Source organism: Chrysoperla carnea, chromosome 2 (assembly GCF_905475395.1).
Source record: "Chrysoperla carnea chromosome 2, inChrCarn1.1, whole genome shotgun sequence".
In the NCBI taxonomy this organism is placed as follows: domain Eukaryota; kingdom Metazoa; phylum Arthropoda; class Insecta; order Neuroptera; family Chrysopidae; genus Chrysoperla; species Chrysoperla carnea.
In genome coordinates, this window is record NC_058338.1 from 70208869 (window position 1) to 70221346 (window position 12478).

The window sequence follows — 12478 nt, forward strand, 5'->3', positions numbered from 1 at the left end:
TAGACCGTGAGAAACCACCGGTTTTCTTAAATGATAAATACATACTTGAAACTTCGTAAATGGCTTCTTTTTGACGAGTCTATCAAACTATTCTCTACCATTTTGTTCAAAATGGCTGCGTTTTCAAATGGGCATGATGACGTCATATTTGAGTTATCGTTCTGAAAAAACGCGGAAGGAAATTTGTCGGACACTATGACCACTTTATAACATTAATAATTATTGAACATTTTGTGCGAAAAAAATACTGCACCGATGACTTGTTTACTACCTCGAACATGCTGTACTCAAGTATTTTTGTTGTTAAATAAGGTTCCCTTCTTATTTATTGTTTATTTATTATTATTAATGTTACCAAGACATTTGGTAGACTCGTTAAAAAGAAGCGACTCACGAAGTTTCAATTATGTATTCATCATTTAAAAAACTGTGGTATCCCATGGTTTAATTAATTTTTTTATTTTATTTCTCTAAATATATTGAATAAGGATGACGAAGATTCAAACCAGAACACATTGAAATAAATCCTGTTTGTGAAGTAAATTTATTTATTTAAATACAGCTTTGTCTTATATTATATCTTAATTAATTATAATTTTTCGAATTCAATAATTGCGATTGGTACAACCATGGTAAATCTCGATATCTAGAAAATATTTATCTTCCACCTTGATATATCATATTAATAATATTCACAGTGAAATTATAAAGCAATAAATCCACAACAGTTAAAGAAATCCATTTAAACTTTTTGTGGAAAATGACGGTATTATATATAATAATACGAAGAAAAATGCTAGGCCGTATAAAAATCCAACAATACAATTTGCAATATAAAATCTGAAATGAAATAATTATATTGTACCAACTTGAAAAGTATATCATTAATCGATACTTCCTGGCGTACAAATTTACTAGCAGCTCAGTTTTGAGAATAAATACCTATACTCATGGTAGTGAGCTTTAATTTGTGGTATTCCATTTTTTATTAAATATGTTATGTGAATAAATAAATTTAAACTGCAGTTGAAAATGGAGTAAAATCCGAAATATGTCACAAAAATAAATTATAATAAAGTGGTTAAGCAAAAAATATGTGTTTAAATTTATTTATTCACATACCATATTTAATAAATACCTACTCATAAAAATTAATTCGTATGGATATTTTTTCTGATGTATTTTTTCCAATAAAAGCCTCTTAAGATTTTGAGAAAATTCGAACGTCACTATTTTGGAATGTACCTACATTCAGTGAATATTTGATCGTTAATATGGGAGTGTAGTCTTTTTCGTAACGGAAATTTAACGACTAATTCATAAAAAGAAGATAAACCGGCAATATAGCAAAAAAAAAGTAGTTTTATATGGCGATTAAATGGAAAAAATAAAGACGTTGAAAAATGAGGTAATGTTGTTAATGTTTTAATGTCTGATTTTTTTTTTTAATTTCTATATTTTTATAAAATTACGATCATTTTACTATTTGATAAGATCATATAATATTTTTAATTATTAAAAACTATATAAAAAGTTATATATAAAAAACTGTACCAAGTTTCCTAATTCGTAACCTTAGTAGGTCAGTTGGTTAATGTGTAACCAAATCCGTTTGCGGTATGCCTAGGGTAGTGGGTTTGATTCCCGCCGTCACAACAAACATTTTATTAACATTTGTGATGGGCTGGTGTAGTGCATGGTATATGCATGAAGGAGGTGCACTCAGCCTCTGAAAATAATTGAGGAGCTGATAAATGAAATTATCAGCGGAAAAGATGGTAATTCACATATATGGCATCACAATGGGCTCTACACCCTAAGTGCGTCCTTCGTGGACAGCCATTATAACCTAGCCTAAGAGAACCGTTCTAATTCGTACTGAATTGCTGGAAACGTACATTCAAATTTCAAGAATAATACATAAGAGGGCTACTGCAAATGAGTTCCTAGCAGGACGTCTTCGACTAAGAGGTGCTAGTTTAGGCAGATGAAGCTGTAGGATTATATCAGTTCACGCGTAACTCAGAAGTTCCACAACTTCTGCGCCGTAATTGCTGCCAGGATTGAGGAATCCATGGTTTTGGACCCAAACATTCTATACCTGAAATCGTTTCTACAGGTGCAAATGACAAGTAAGAAGATTTGTCCTCCATAAAGGTTCATTCTTGAAACAAGCTCTCCATGATCATTCTCCAACAAGGGAATATTTTCCAAAATGTTTTATGGCATTGTTACTTTCTCACAAATTGTTTTTGAAACAAGTAATAAAAATATTTCCTTAAAGGATGTCGTACTTTTGAGCTTTGGATAATTGGATAAAAAATTTAATAAAATACCTACCTTGAAAGTAGTTTTCTTGCTTTTGGTAATGTATCATGAAAATTTGTTGGCTCTTTTAACAAGTGAGTTTTAAACCCAAATATTCCTGTTTTCAAAGTATCAATAGCATGAACGTTGTATATGTCTACCTGAAAGAAGAATAAATTCTTTAGAGATATTTAGTGAATAGCATTATCGCTGTTTATAATTTTCGGCCACAAAGCCGTAAGTGTGTATCGTTACAGATTAACTGTTATGGACCAACTAAAAGTATTTACGGTTGCCTCATATATTTGAATAATCAATTAATTTAATTGGCCCTTTGTTAAATATAAATAAAAACCACTAACGTTAAACACTTTTTTATCCGAATCCAACATAATGTCATTTAGAGACACAAAATGTCCATTTTTAAAAGCCCATTGATTGATCATGAAAAATTTTAGTGCATTATTTGCTATGTATATTTTTCTATAAATTTTCATTAGCCTAAAAAAAATCAAAATTTTAATTAGATTTTTTATTCAATTTATAAAATTAGTGAAAGTTTTTTTCAATTAATATTGTCAGCGGTCTAGCTGTATGTATTCTATTTTGATGAATAATTTTTACTCCCGTTGTATAAATTAAATCTATTAATTTTTATCAATTATTTTTATTCCTAAATTAAATCTAACGCATCCAGAAACCCTCCCCCCCCGGCCCTTTGATACACTTGATGTACCTTGTTGGCATCCATAAATTCGACCAAGCCAACACGAATTGAATACAAAATTTTGGGGGAACCATAAAATTAAGGAATTTTTAATAATAATAATAATTATAATAATAATGGGATTTAGCCTTCGTTTTTCAGACATCCATCTATAACAAAGGGTGGCCTTTGTTATAAATCATTTTGAATCCATTTTTATTTTAAAATAAATTCGAATATACAATTAAATTTATGATGTGGGTGGAATCTAACCCGCAACCTACCAGTCTGGATTCGAACCCGCAACCTCTCAGTCATTAGCCAAAATATTAAAGGCGATGGTCTTTGTTTGCTAGGGCACTGAGCCAGGTTTGACTCACTAAAGTATGGAATTAATAATTTCTTATAAGATTTAGTTTCTCAATCTTTAATGTGGTTAATCTTTGCACGTAACAAAAATACAAAAAAAATTCATATTTGTTGTGGAGGTGTGATTTGTACCTCCAATTTATAAAATAATTACTTACTGTAAATCGTTACCCGTCAAACGTAACAGGAGCTCTAAGAATATTCCAGGTATTAAATGAAAAAATATAAAACAAAAATGAAATGTGATTGTATTCTTTGTATAAAATAAAAATGGATACCATATTCGTCTATTAAACGGATATATTTTATTTATTGCCATTAATAAGTCCAATATTGTATTGTTTGATACTGCAATGATATTTGACGTGCATGCGTTGATCACCAAACTGAAAAAATTTCAATTTAAAAATTATTTATTGGAATATATATAATCAGTGTTGCCAGAATTTTATTGTGTCCCGTAGAACATATAGTTCCTTACGAATCTATCGTTTTTTCATAATCTACCATTTTCTCAAGGGAATCTACAAGAGCTCCTATCATTTTTTTTAAATTTAAAGAGAATTTGATGTTGCGAAATATAAAAAAATTAACGTATAATAGTTTTACTAAATTTATTGTTTTTTACCGTCACCGGACACCGTTTTTCGAATGAAATGATCTGGCAACACTGGTTATGGTTAAGTTATGTTATATCTCTGTCTGAATTATTCATGTTCATACAAAAAATAATTAAACAAAATTTTCTCGAAATGAGAAAAAGCAAGTTTTAATGGCGCCATCAACACCTACAAGTTTTGAATATGATACAAAGCAGATGAATTTCATTCGAATTTAATAAATTTTGTATGCATTTCGTATGAAAATTAATGATTTTGATTTAAAAAAAAATACATATATATATATATATATATATATATATATATATATATATATATATATATATATATATATATATATATATATATATATGATTTATATAGAAATATATGATTTAAAATTTCTATTTCTTCCGGAAAATCACTAATGGCGTCATCAATATGGCAATCGTCAGCAGTCTTAAATCTTAAAAAAATCGTGGTCTAGGAAATGACTAGACCAATAAAAAACAAAATTATTTTTATAAGACAGTTCATTCATAGGTACATTTTCATAGATGTTGTTGAAAATTACTATGGTTTCTAATACAAATCTCTATTTACTCAACTGAAATCCAGCTACTTTACCTACTGAAACCTAGTTTAAGCCTGTTATCATAGTTATATTTTAATCATGACAAAATGATTATCCCAATAGCACTTGTGTCTAAATTTAATAAAAGTGTCTTTTAAACGGAATTGCCTAGCATGTCAAAAATTATCCCTGTTACCTATTCTCATAATTTAATTTAAATTTATTGTAAATGAAATTTACGTTTGCTGTTTTTTCGCCTTGGTATTATGGACTTGGTACCATGATGCAATGATGATAGAACTAATTGCTTTATCTACAGGAACATAGTCAGGTACAATATTACCATCACAGTAAAGATTATGTAAAACTCCAGAACCAGCACCCACAAAGAAACCAGCTGGTCCATTAAGATTATCTATCCATCCTGGAAATGGATCATTCATTGTTCCAACAACTAGTGTGAAAATGAATGAATTAGTTTCAATTGTTTATTTAGTTTAAATTTTATGAACCAAAATTTTCTTTTATATATTCATTAAAAATGATTTTTAGTCTTAAAATTTAATTATTTTCAAAATTATTAGTATTAAGCCTACATTTTGTTCCGCTTTGTTCAATTTATTGCATTTACTATTTAATAGTTCGAAACTAGTTACTTTTTAATTCAGTATAATACTGGAAAATTAAATTTTTTCCGAACGCTTCCCCCGAAAATCAATCCAATGTTTTCAGAAAAAGTCTAATTAGTAGTAGTAGTATTAATTTATGAGATCTTCACTTCGTAGATCACGCTTTCAAATTTTAGAAAGACGTTAGGTGGAATAAGTGAAATAGTGAAAATAGTCACTATTCACTAACACATACTGAATAGTCACAACAAAATAGTGATTTGTTATATATTTCACTTTTTTCGTTTGTATAGAGTGGTAGCAAAATAGCTTATGTTTTTCAGAAATGAAGAAAGTTGTCTATTAAGGAATCCCTCCTTATATCCAGCTTTCAAATTTGAGAATAGTGCTAGGTTGAACTAGTGACCTTGACAACAAAATCTCGAAAACAATATCAAAATAGTTTATGTTTTTCAGAAAAAAAGAAAGTTGTCTAGTAAAGAGTAGTGGTAATTTAGAAGGTCATCCCTTGTTAGACCCCGTTTGCAAATTCAATAATAACATTTTGTTGAGCTGATGACCTTCATAACTACCACAAATTTGTGCTTGATAAAATGAGGCGCTAAAATTTCGGAGCTGTATTATAATAAGGAAACATACTCAAGCTATTATTATATTTATATAAGTTATTTAAATACAATTTGATGAAGTAAATAATAACCACATAGTTCTTAAAAGATTGAAAATTGGGTTGACCTTCATACGAACTGGGACATTCAAACCACAATTTATTGTATAATACTTCAGGGTTAACTTATTTAACTTCATATTTAAAAATAAAACCAACCTAAACCTTTAATTATTCTTAAAGAAATTTATTGAAAAAATTCTGAGGCAAAAGTTCGTTTCAAAACTAGCTAAAACAAGTGAAAACAAACAACTGGCTAAGTTAGTTGTTGAAATACCATGTACAGACAGTATTGATTACTTTTTCACATTACACATGCATAGATGTCACACATATATAATTGATATTCCCATATAATACGTACTATACAATTTGCGCATAATTTACGCTCTCACGGGTAAACAGTGATGTTTACGAAAAAATGTTTCAAACAAAAGTTGTTAATTTTTTGCTTAGAAACATTTAAACTTTTATTCTACCTCTCACGGTTTACAACATGGTTCCTACGGAACCAAGACAAAATTGACCTATGCTGCTCATTTACGAACTAGACCTCACTTTTTAAGTTCTAAGCACGTTATAAAAATTTCAGCTTTATATCTCTTTTCGTTTTTGAGCTACCGTGATGACAGCCGGACAGACAGACAACCGGAAATGGACTAATTAGGTGATTTTATGAACACCTATACCAAAATTTTGTTCATAGCACCAATATTTTTAAGCGTTACAAACTTGAAACTAAACATAGTTTACCTTGGTATATTTTTCTGAAAACTGAATCGTAAATTAAATTAATTACCAATGGATGGTCGTAAGATAACCGTTGGTATATTTTCGCATTCATCATTCACCAAATTTTCAGCTAGTGATTTTGTAAATGTGTACGTATTTGGAAAATGATCTAAAATTCTTATAAATGATAGATAGTTATATTTCTGTTTTGAATTCATAGATTTTCGTATTATTAAGTCTTACTTGGGTTGTAATATACGAATTTTATCTTCATCAAAAGTTTCTGCCATTTCAATTATTTTACGCCAATCAGCTTGATATGGATACACAATTTCATCTATGATTTGTTTATCTGTGTTACAATAAGATGTTGAAACGTGAACAAGAACCTAAAAATTTTAATTTATCTTCAGCCATTTGTAATCCTCAAAAGTGTAGGCAGAAATATCGGGATAGAAGGTGTGGATAGAATTGATATCAGGATTTATTTGAAAAGTTCTCGAATTTAGAGTAAGTATACTGTTAAGTAAGAAAAATAGGAATAATTGATGTAAAGTTGTGTTATTGACTAATATTCACAGAAATGTCTCTGGGATATTTAATGGAGTATCAGTTGGAGTACTTGCATCAGACAAGTTGGTTCAAAGCCATGCAATGTTTGGTTCAAGTCGTTGTTGGATAAAAAATAATATTCAATTTTTGTATTTTATTTCAATTCTTTATCATAATATTGAAATTTGCCAAGGAAACTTGTTTAAAAGCTATGTATAATTAAATAAACATAAATAAATTAAAATGAATAACATTTCAAAAACTAATTCGCAGATTACAAACGTTATTTAGGCATGGTGTGCTATGTTCGTGACGTAGAAATGTTAAAATTAAAAGCCTAAATATAAATATATACATACATGATTAAATTTATTACTTCACACGATGTCTTACGAAAACTTTTTATTCGGGCGTTTTCGTTTCCCTTTTGAAAAGTAGTTCAAAATTGTGTTTAACTAAATTATCATGAAAAAAAAAGAAAAAAAAACCAGTTTTGTTATAAAAATTGTTTGCGATGACTCTAAAAGTTTCGCCAAAAAAGTTTTCAGAACGCTTTTCATTTCCCATGTACGCTCATACTGGTTTAAAAAAGATTTGAAGGCACCGTGAAATTTTTTTTGCTTATAGAGGTTTCTCACTAATTCGTTTCTAGCATTAGAGGTGCAGGAGAGGACTGTCTCAGGTTAGAGGTACAGGAGAGGCCAGTTTCACTTAGAGTTGTCTATTAATAATATTCAAAATATTTAGTTATAAACATAGTAAAGTATAATTTATTGTCATACATAGCAAATGACCTTGACGTTAGATTGAATTGTCGCTTATAGAGGTCAGGGTAGGAAAAACGACTGTCACTTATACAGGTTTTTGTTTCTCACTTAGAGAGGTTATAGAGAGGTCAAAGTCTGGGACATGAGAAATATTCGCACTCATATAGTTTTCTCGCTTACCCAGTTCTCTCTTACTCAGGTTGGACTGTATTAAGATTAAAAATTACCAAAAAAAGTAGCAAGCGAATGTGGCTTACTCTTGGGTGGAATCTCATTTCAGAATTGACACTTACCTTGAGATTTCTCATTTTCTTACACAATTCTACAACGTCCCTTGTTGCTCTTACATTCATCAAAACAGCCTTTTTTAATGGATCATCAAAACGTACTGAGGCTGCCACATGGTAAACCACATGAATATTTTCAATTAGTAAATTCATACTTTCTTCTGAAAGCCCTAAGTTTGGTTGCTCACAATTACCAGATATAATTTGAACTTTAGATATTGCATCTGGATTTTCTTTCCTTAAACAATCGTACAGCTGGAAAATAGAGTTGGGAAAGTTAAAAAAAATTGGTTTAATATTTTTTAGTAAATACTGTTTACTATTTACTAAATATAAGTCCAACCGACAAATGTACCCTTTTAATTTTTGAGTCATAATTACGCTAGTTGAAAAATTCCCATTGAAAATATTATAATTTTGAAACATGGATAAGGGATGTAAGTTATTATTCCAAACAGTATGCAATAACAGGTAAATGCTATTTTATTTTGGAAAATAGAACGCGCTAGACTTGAATCTTGTTATTAATATTCATAATTTTTTAAACATTATAAATAACCATATAAATAACTTTTTATACGTAAATACTATAAAAGTATGCAAAAGATGTGAATTTATGGTGTGAATGACACTGGAACTTATTGACCTCTATATGCAGAGTGCAATGCCATATTTTGTAGAATGGGACGCTTTCGTAGTTCATGTTGGGAAATTTTATTAAAAATACATTAAACATGACTACATAGAAGGTGGAAGTAAAGATAAAAAATTATAAAGTTTTAATATCGCAATTTTATATTAATTGTGATGTATCTGAGCTATTTTTTATTTAAGATATTCACCTTTCTTTATTAAACTTAGAGTCAATGAATTTTTTATCCAATTTTTATATATCTCCCCTCCACTTAAATCGTTAACTGTCAACTTTTTGAACCAAGTAAAGCTACCTTAGGTTTTTTGGATCATTTCACTTTAAAAAGGTGGCTTGTTATTTTATGGTAAAGATCACCGTTTTAAAGTTATTTCAATGCTGAAAACCTAGGGCAGTTTTTTATTGGTTCAAAAAATCGACATTTAACTATTCCCGTAGAGGGAGGAAGTTTACAAAAATTGGGCCAAAAGGGTTTCTGGCATCATCCGAAATATTATTCTATTTTATTTTCTGAACAAGAATCAATTGACAAAATATTTTCACACTCAATTCCATCCAGCGCGCGCCCGCACTATAGTGTGAAAATAACAGCTCAGTTCTCTGCATACAGTCATTATGGATAGTTGAAACAACAGTGCAGTATTATATGAACAGTATATGAACAGTAGTTGAATTATTTTTAAAAATACATTGTTTGTAAATAAATTTGGATTTTTGGAAATCAAGAATGTTAATTGATTTTGTGTTATATATTTATTGCAATTAACATTAAAATATAGCAAAGTTTCCCAAGGATTCACCAAGTAGTGTTTTTTTGTATCGAGTCGAGGGGGGAAGGGAGTAAAACGTTACAATATTATTTCCGGCCTTGGGCCTCGTAAAATGTTAGAAATAATCGAAAACTGATCTACATTAATACGAAAGCCTAATTCTATTCTCTTAAAAAAAATCAACATTGATTGCAAAATTTGGTCTATAATTTCATTGACATTGACATTCAATCATTGTGGAATCTATTTTGGTGGCGTCCATTAATTACGTGAGACATTTTTAAGGATTTGTTTTAAAAACTTCAAGAAATTTAAATACTTTAAAGTTAGGTAAAAGAAGAAAATGCAGAATCAAGCTGGATTTATTAGTATATACATCTTATTATTATCGTATGAAAAATGAAATTAACGTCTTAAAATACAATTGAAAATTATATAATATTTTTATCGTAAAAAAGCTTGGGGCGCTTGATTTGAATTATTGTAAATATTTTAATGGCAGGTATTGGTTAAGTCTAGCCATTATAAAATATTTTAAAATGCGTTTTTTTACGGTAAAATGATTTTTTTTAATTACTCTATTTTTTTAAACTTTCTACTTATATTTTTTATTACTTAATTTTTTTTCTACTTTTTGGTTCAGGTAGTTACAAAAGCGTGTTTTTTAGTTTTTTGTATCTTGTATATTTATTAATATTATTAAATGTTATCTGCGCTTCCACCATTTTTTAGTTAGTCGTTAACTTTGAAGATCTTGATCAGGATGATCGGACAAACCATTAAATTATTATATTGTCATCGGTATCAATGCACTCCGGCGTTTTGAAGTGAGTGAAAATCACGTTCAAAGATGCCTACCAAGCTATTAAAAGCGTGTTAAAAATCGTTTTAATTTTGTATCCTTGACATAATACGGGAGGTCTTTAAATCGCCGGACTAAACAAAACTATGAATTTCTATCGAATTTCTTAGAAGAAAAATTCTTAAGCGTTTTTCGATTTGACGCAACTTAACGATTGAGGCTTCGTTAAGTATTAATTAATATTAAGAAAACCTAATTTTTTTATAATAAGCAAATCATCAGGCTATTTTTTCGTTAAGTTTAATATTTAATAACAAATTAACGTACTAAAATAAAAATCTTTCAACGTAAATTTCTCTGTTAAATTATAGTATCCAAATTTTATATCCTAATATTATACAAATTTTGGTTTTCTTAACTTAGGTACTCGAGAAATTCGTAAAATTAAAAATAAAATTAATTAACTAGGTCTTAAATTAAACGGTGCATCAAGATGAAAACAGCAAATGACCTTTTCCTTTGAAAATTTCGGTAGGAACTCATTGTTTCATTTTGATCTGGTGATTTTGACACCTTGTATAAGAACCATTTTTTAAAATAATATTAAAAGTACTTACAGGAATCTTAAACATTTCATTTATTCTTGTTTGTTCATTACAGCCTTTTTTTGGTCTGAGTAATAGATAAATTTTATTAACTCCAGGACAACTACGAAGTATTTTTTCAATTAATACTTTTCCCATAAAACCAGTTCCACCGGTAATAAATACATTTAAATTTTCAAAAAATTGTGGTATCGTTGGTAAATTTTCTAGATTCGGTAATGGTTCTAATTTACGTTTATTTTTAACGGTTTTTAATCTTTTTATATCACGATCAAATAAGATTTCTGAATATTTTTCTAAATCATTATATTCATCCAAATACAAATCCATGATGTATGTGTTTTGGTGTCACTTCGCAGGTAATTGGATCACTCAGTTTTCACTTTTCCTGGTAATTGAGACAAAGTAATGATATTTTTATTGTAAATAGTTCTCGATTGTTTATTAAATGCGTAATGATTTTGCAATGTTCGTTTGTAGTAATTGTATTGTATTATTATTAAATATTCAATATTAAAAACTGTTTATTTTCAAGGCCAAAATTTATTTAAATGGGTCTGGAATTATTTTATTTCAAGCTCAGTTAATATTGGCAAAGATACTACCATATACTTGAAATTACTGATGAAAGTAGTAGGCACAAATTTTGCCAACGTAGATTATTTTTCACAACGTCTTTGGCGTACCCTAACCGCAACTGAACTTAGAGTTCTTACTCTTAAATTTTTTCGATAAATTTGGCTCTTAACATAAAAAATTAAAAATTATATTTTGCCTATATTTTCGAGGTCATTTTACACCCAGTAGGCATTTGATCCATCAGGTAATTTAAGCCATCAGAGAATCTTATTCATATCAATTCAAAAGCCTTTTCCAAAATATTTTCTTTTATCTTATTAATAATATAAGTAATATTCATTTCGTACAAAAAACCTGATTTGTATTTTAATTAAAATAAATAGCATGTAATATCTTTTTGTAGGAAAATTTAATACTTTGTTTCGATGGAAGAGAGAAGATGGACGATTTCCTTTTGCGAGAAAATTGCCAAGTAATATTACATACTTTCCAATTTCTCTTTGTGAGATTACCATATTTCAAAAACTTTGAGGGAATAGTAATTGACAAATTTTTCAAGTTGGCGGCCAACCAACTATTATTTTCTTAGTAATTGTTGAAAATCCATAGAAATGCAAATCCATTGTCCGACTTTCATAAATTAAAAAATTGCACAGGAGAAAATTTTGTTAATTTTGACCGGGAAATAACGTATAACATGTGAAGAATTAGTTAGAAAGATTAAGTAGAAGGGAAGATTAAAGTTAAAAAAGTATATGTTTTTATTGTTCTTCGCCGGTATATCCTGGATTAAAAAAGTCTTTTTAAATTATACATATCGTAGTTAATATTGTAAATTATAGTTATTTCTTATTTTAAAAAGGAAAGTTTCAAAAATAATC

General features: G+C 28.8%; 1 protein-coding gene across 1 annotated transcript; it reads right to left on the reverse strand.

Moving 5' to 3' along the window:
* Positions 1-728: 728 nt before the first annotated feature.
* On the reverse strand, positions 729-11475 carry LOC123292887 (fatty acyl-CoA reductase 1-like). The gene is made up of 9 exons (XM_044873601.1): positions 11031-11475; positions 8196-8444; positions 6827-6972; positions 6651-6760; positions 4796-5009; positions 3541-3768; positions 2670-2808; positions 2341-2468; positions 729-840 (listed from the first exon to the last, which is right to left on the reverse strand). The coding sequence occupies exons 1-9, from the start codon at positions 11346-11348 to the stop codon at positions 729-731; spliced, it is 1644 nt and encodes a 547-aa protein (XP_044729536.1). The 5' UTR covers positions 11349-11475.
* Positions 11476-12478: the final 1003 nt, after the last annotated feature.

What these genes read in the sequence shown, in the direction of transcription:
- LOC123292887 (XM_044873601.1), bottom strand. Translation starts at nt 11,348, where the DNA reads ATGGATTTGTATTTGGATGAATATAATGATTTAGAAAAATATTCAGAA. An exon ending in ATGAAATGTTTAAGATTCCT is followed by an intron (nt 8,445 to 11,030) that starts GTAAGTACTTTT and finishes TCTATTTTCCAG; the next exon opens with CTGTACGATTGTTTAAGGAA. An exon ending in CGGATAAAAAAGTGTTTAAC is followed by an intron (nt 2,469 to 2,669) that starts GTTAGTGGTTTT and finishes TTCTTCTTTCAG; the next exon opens with GTAGACATATACAACGTTCA.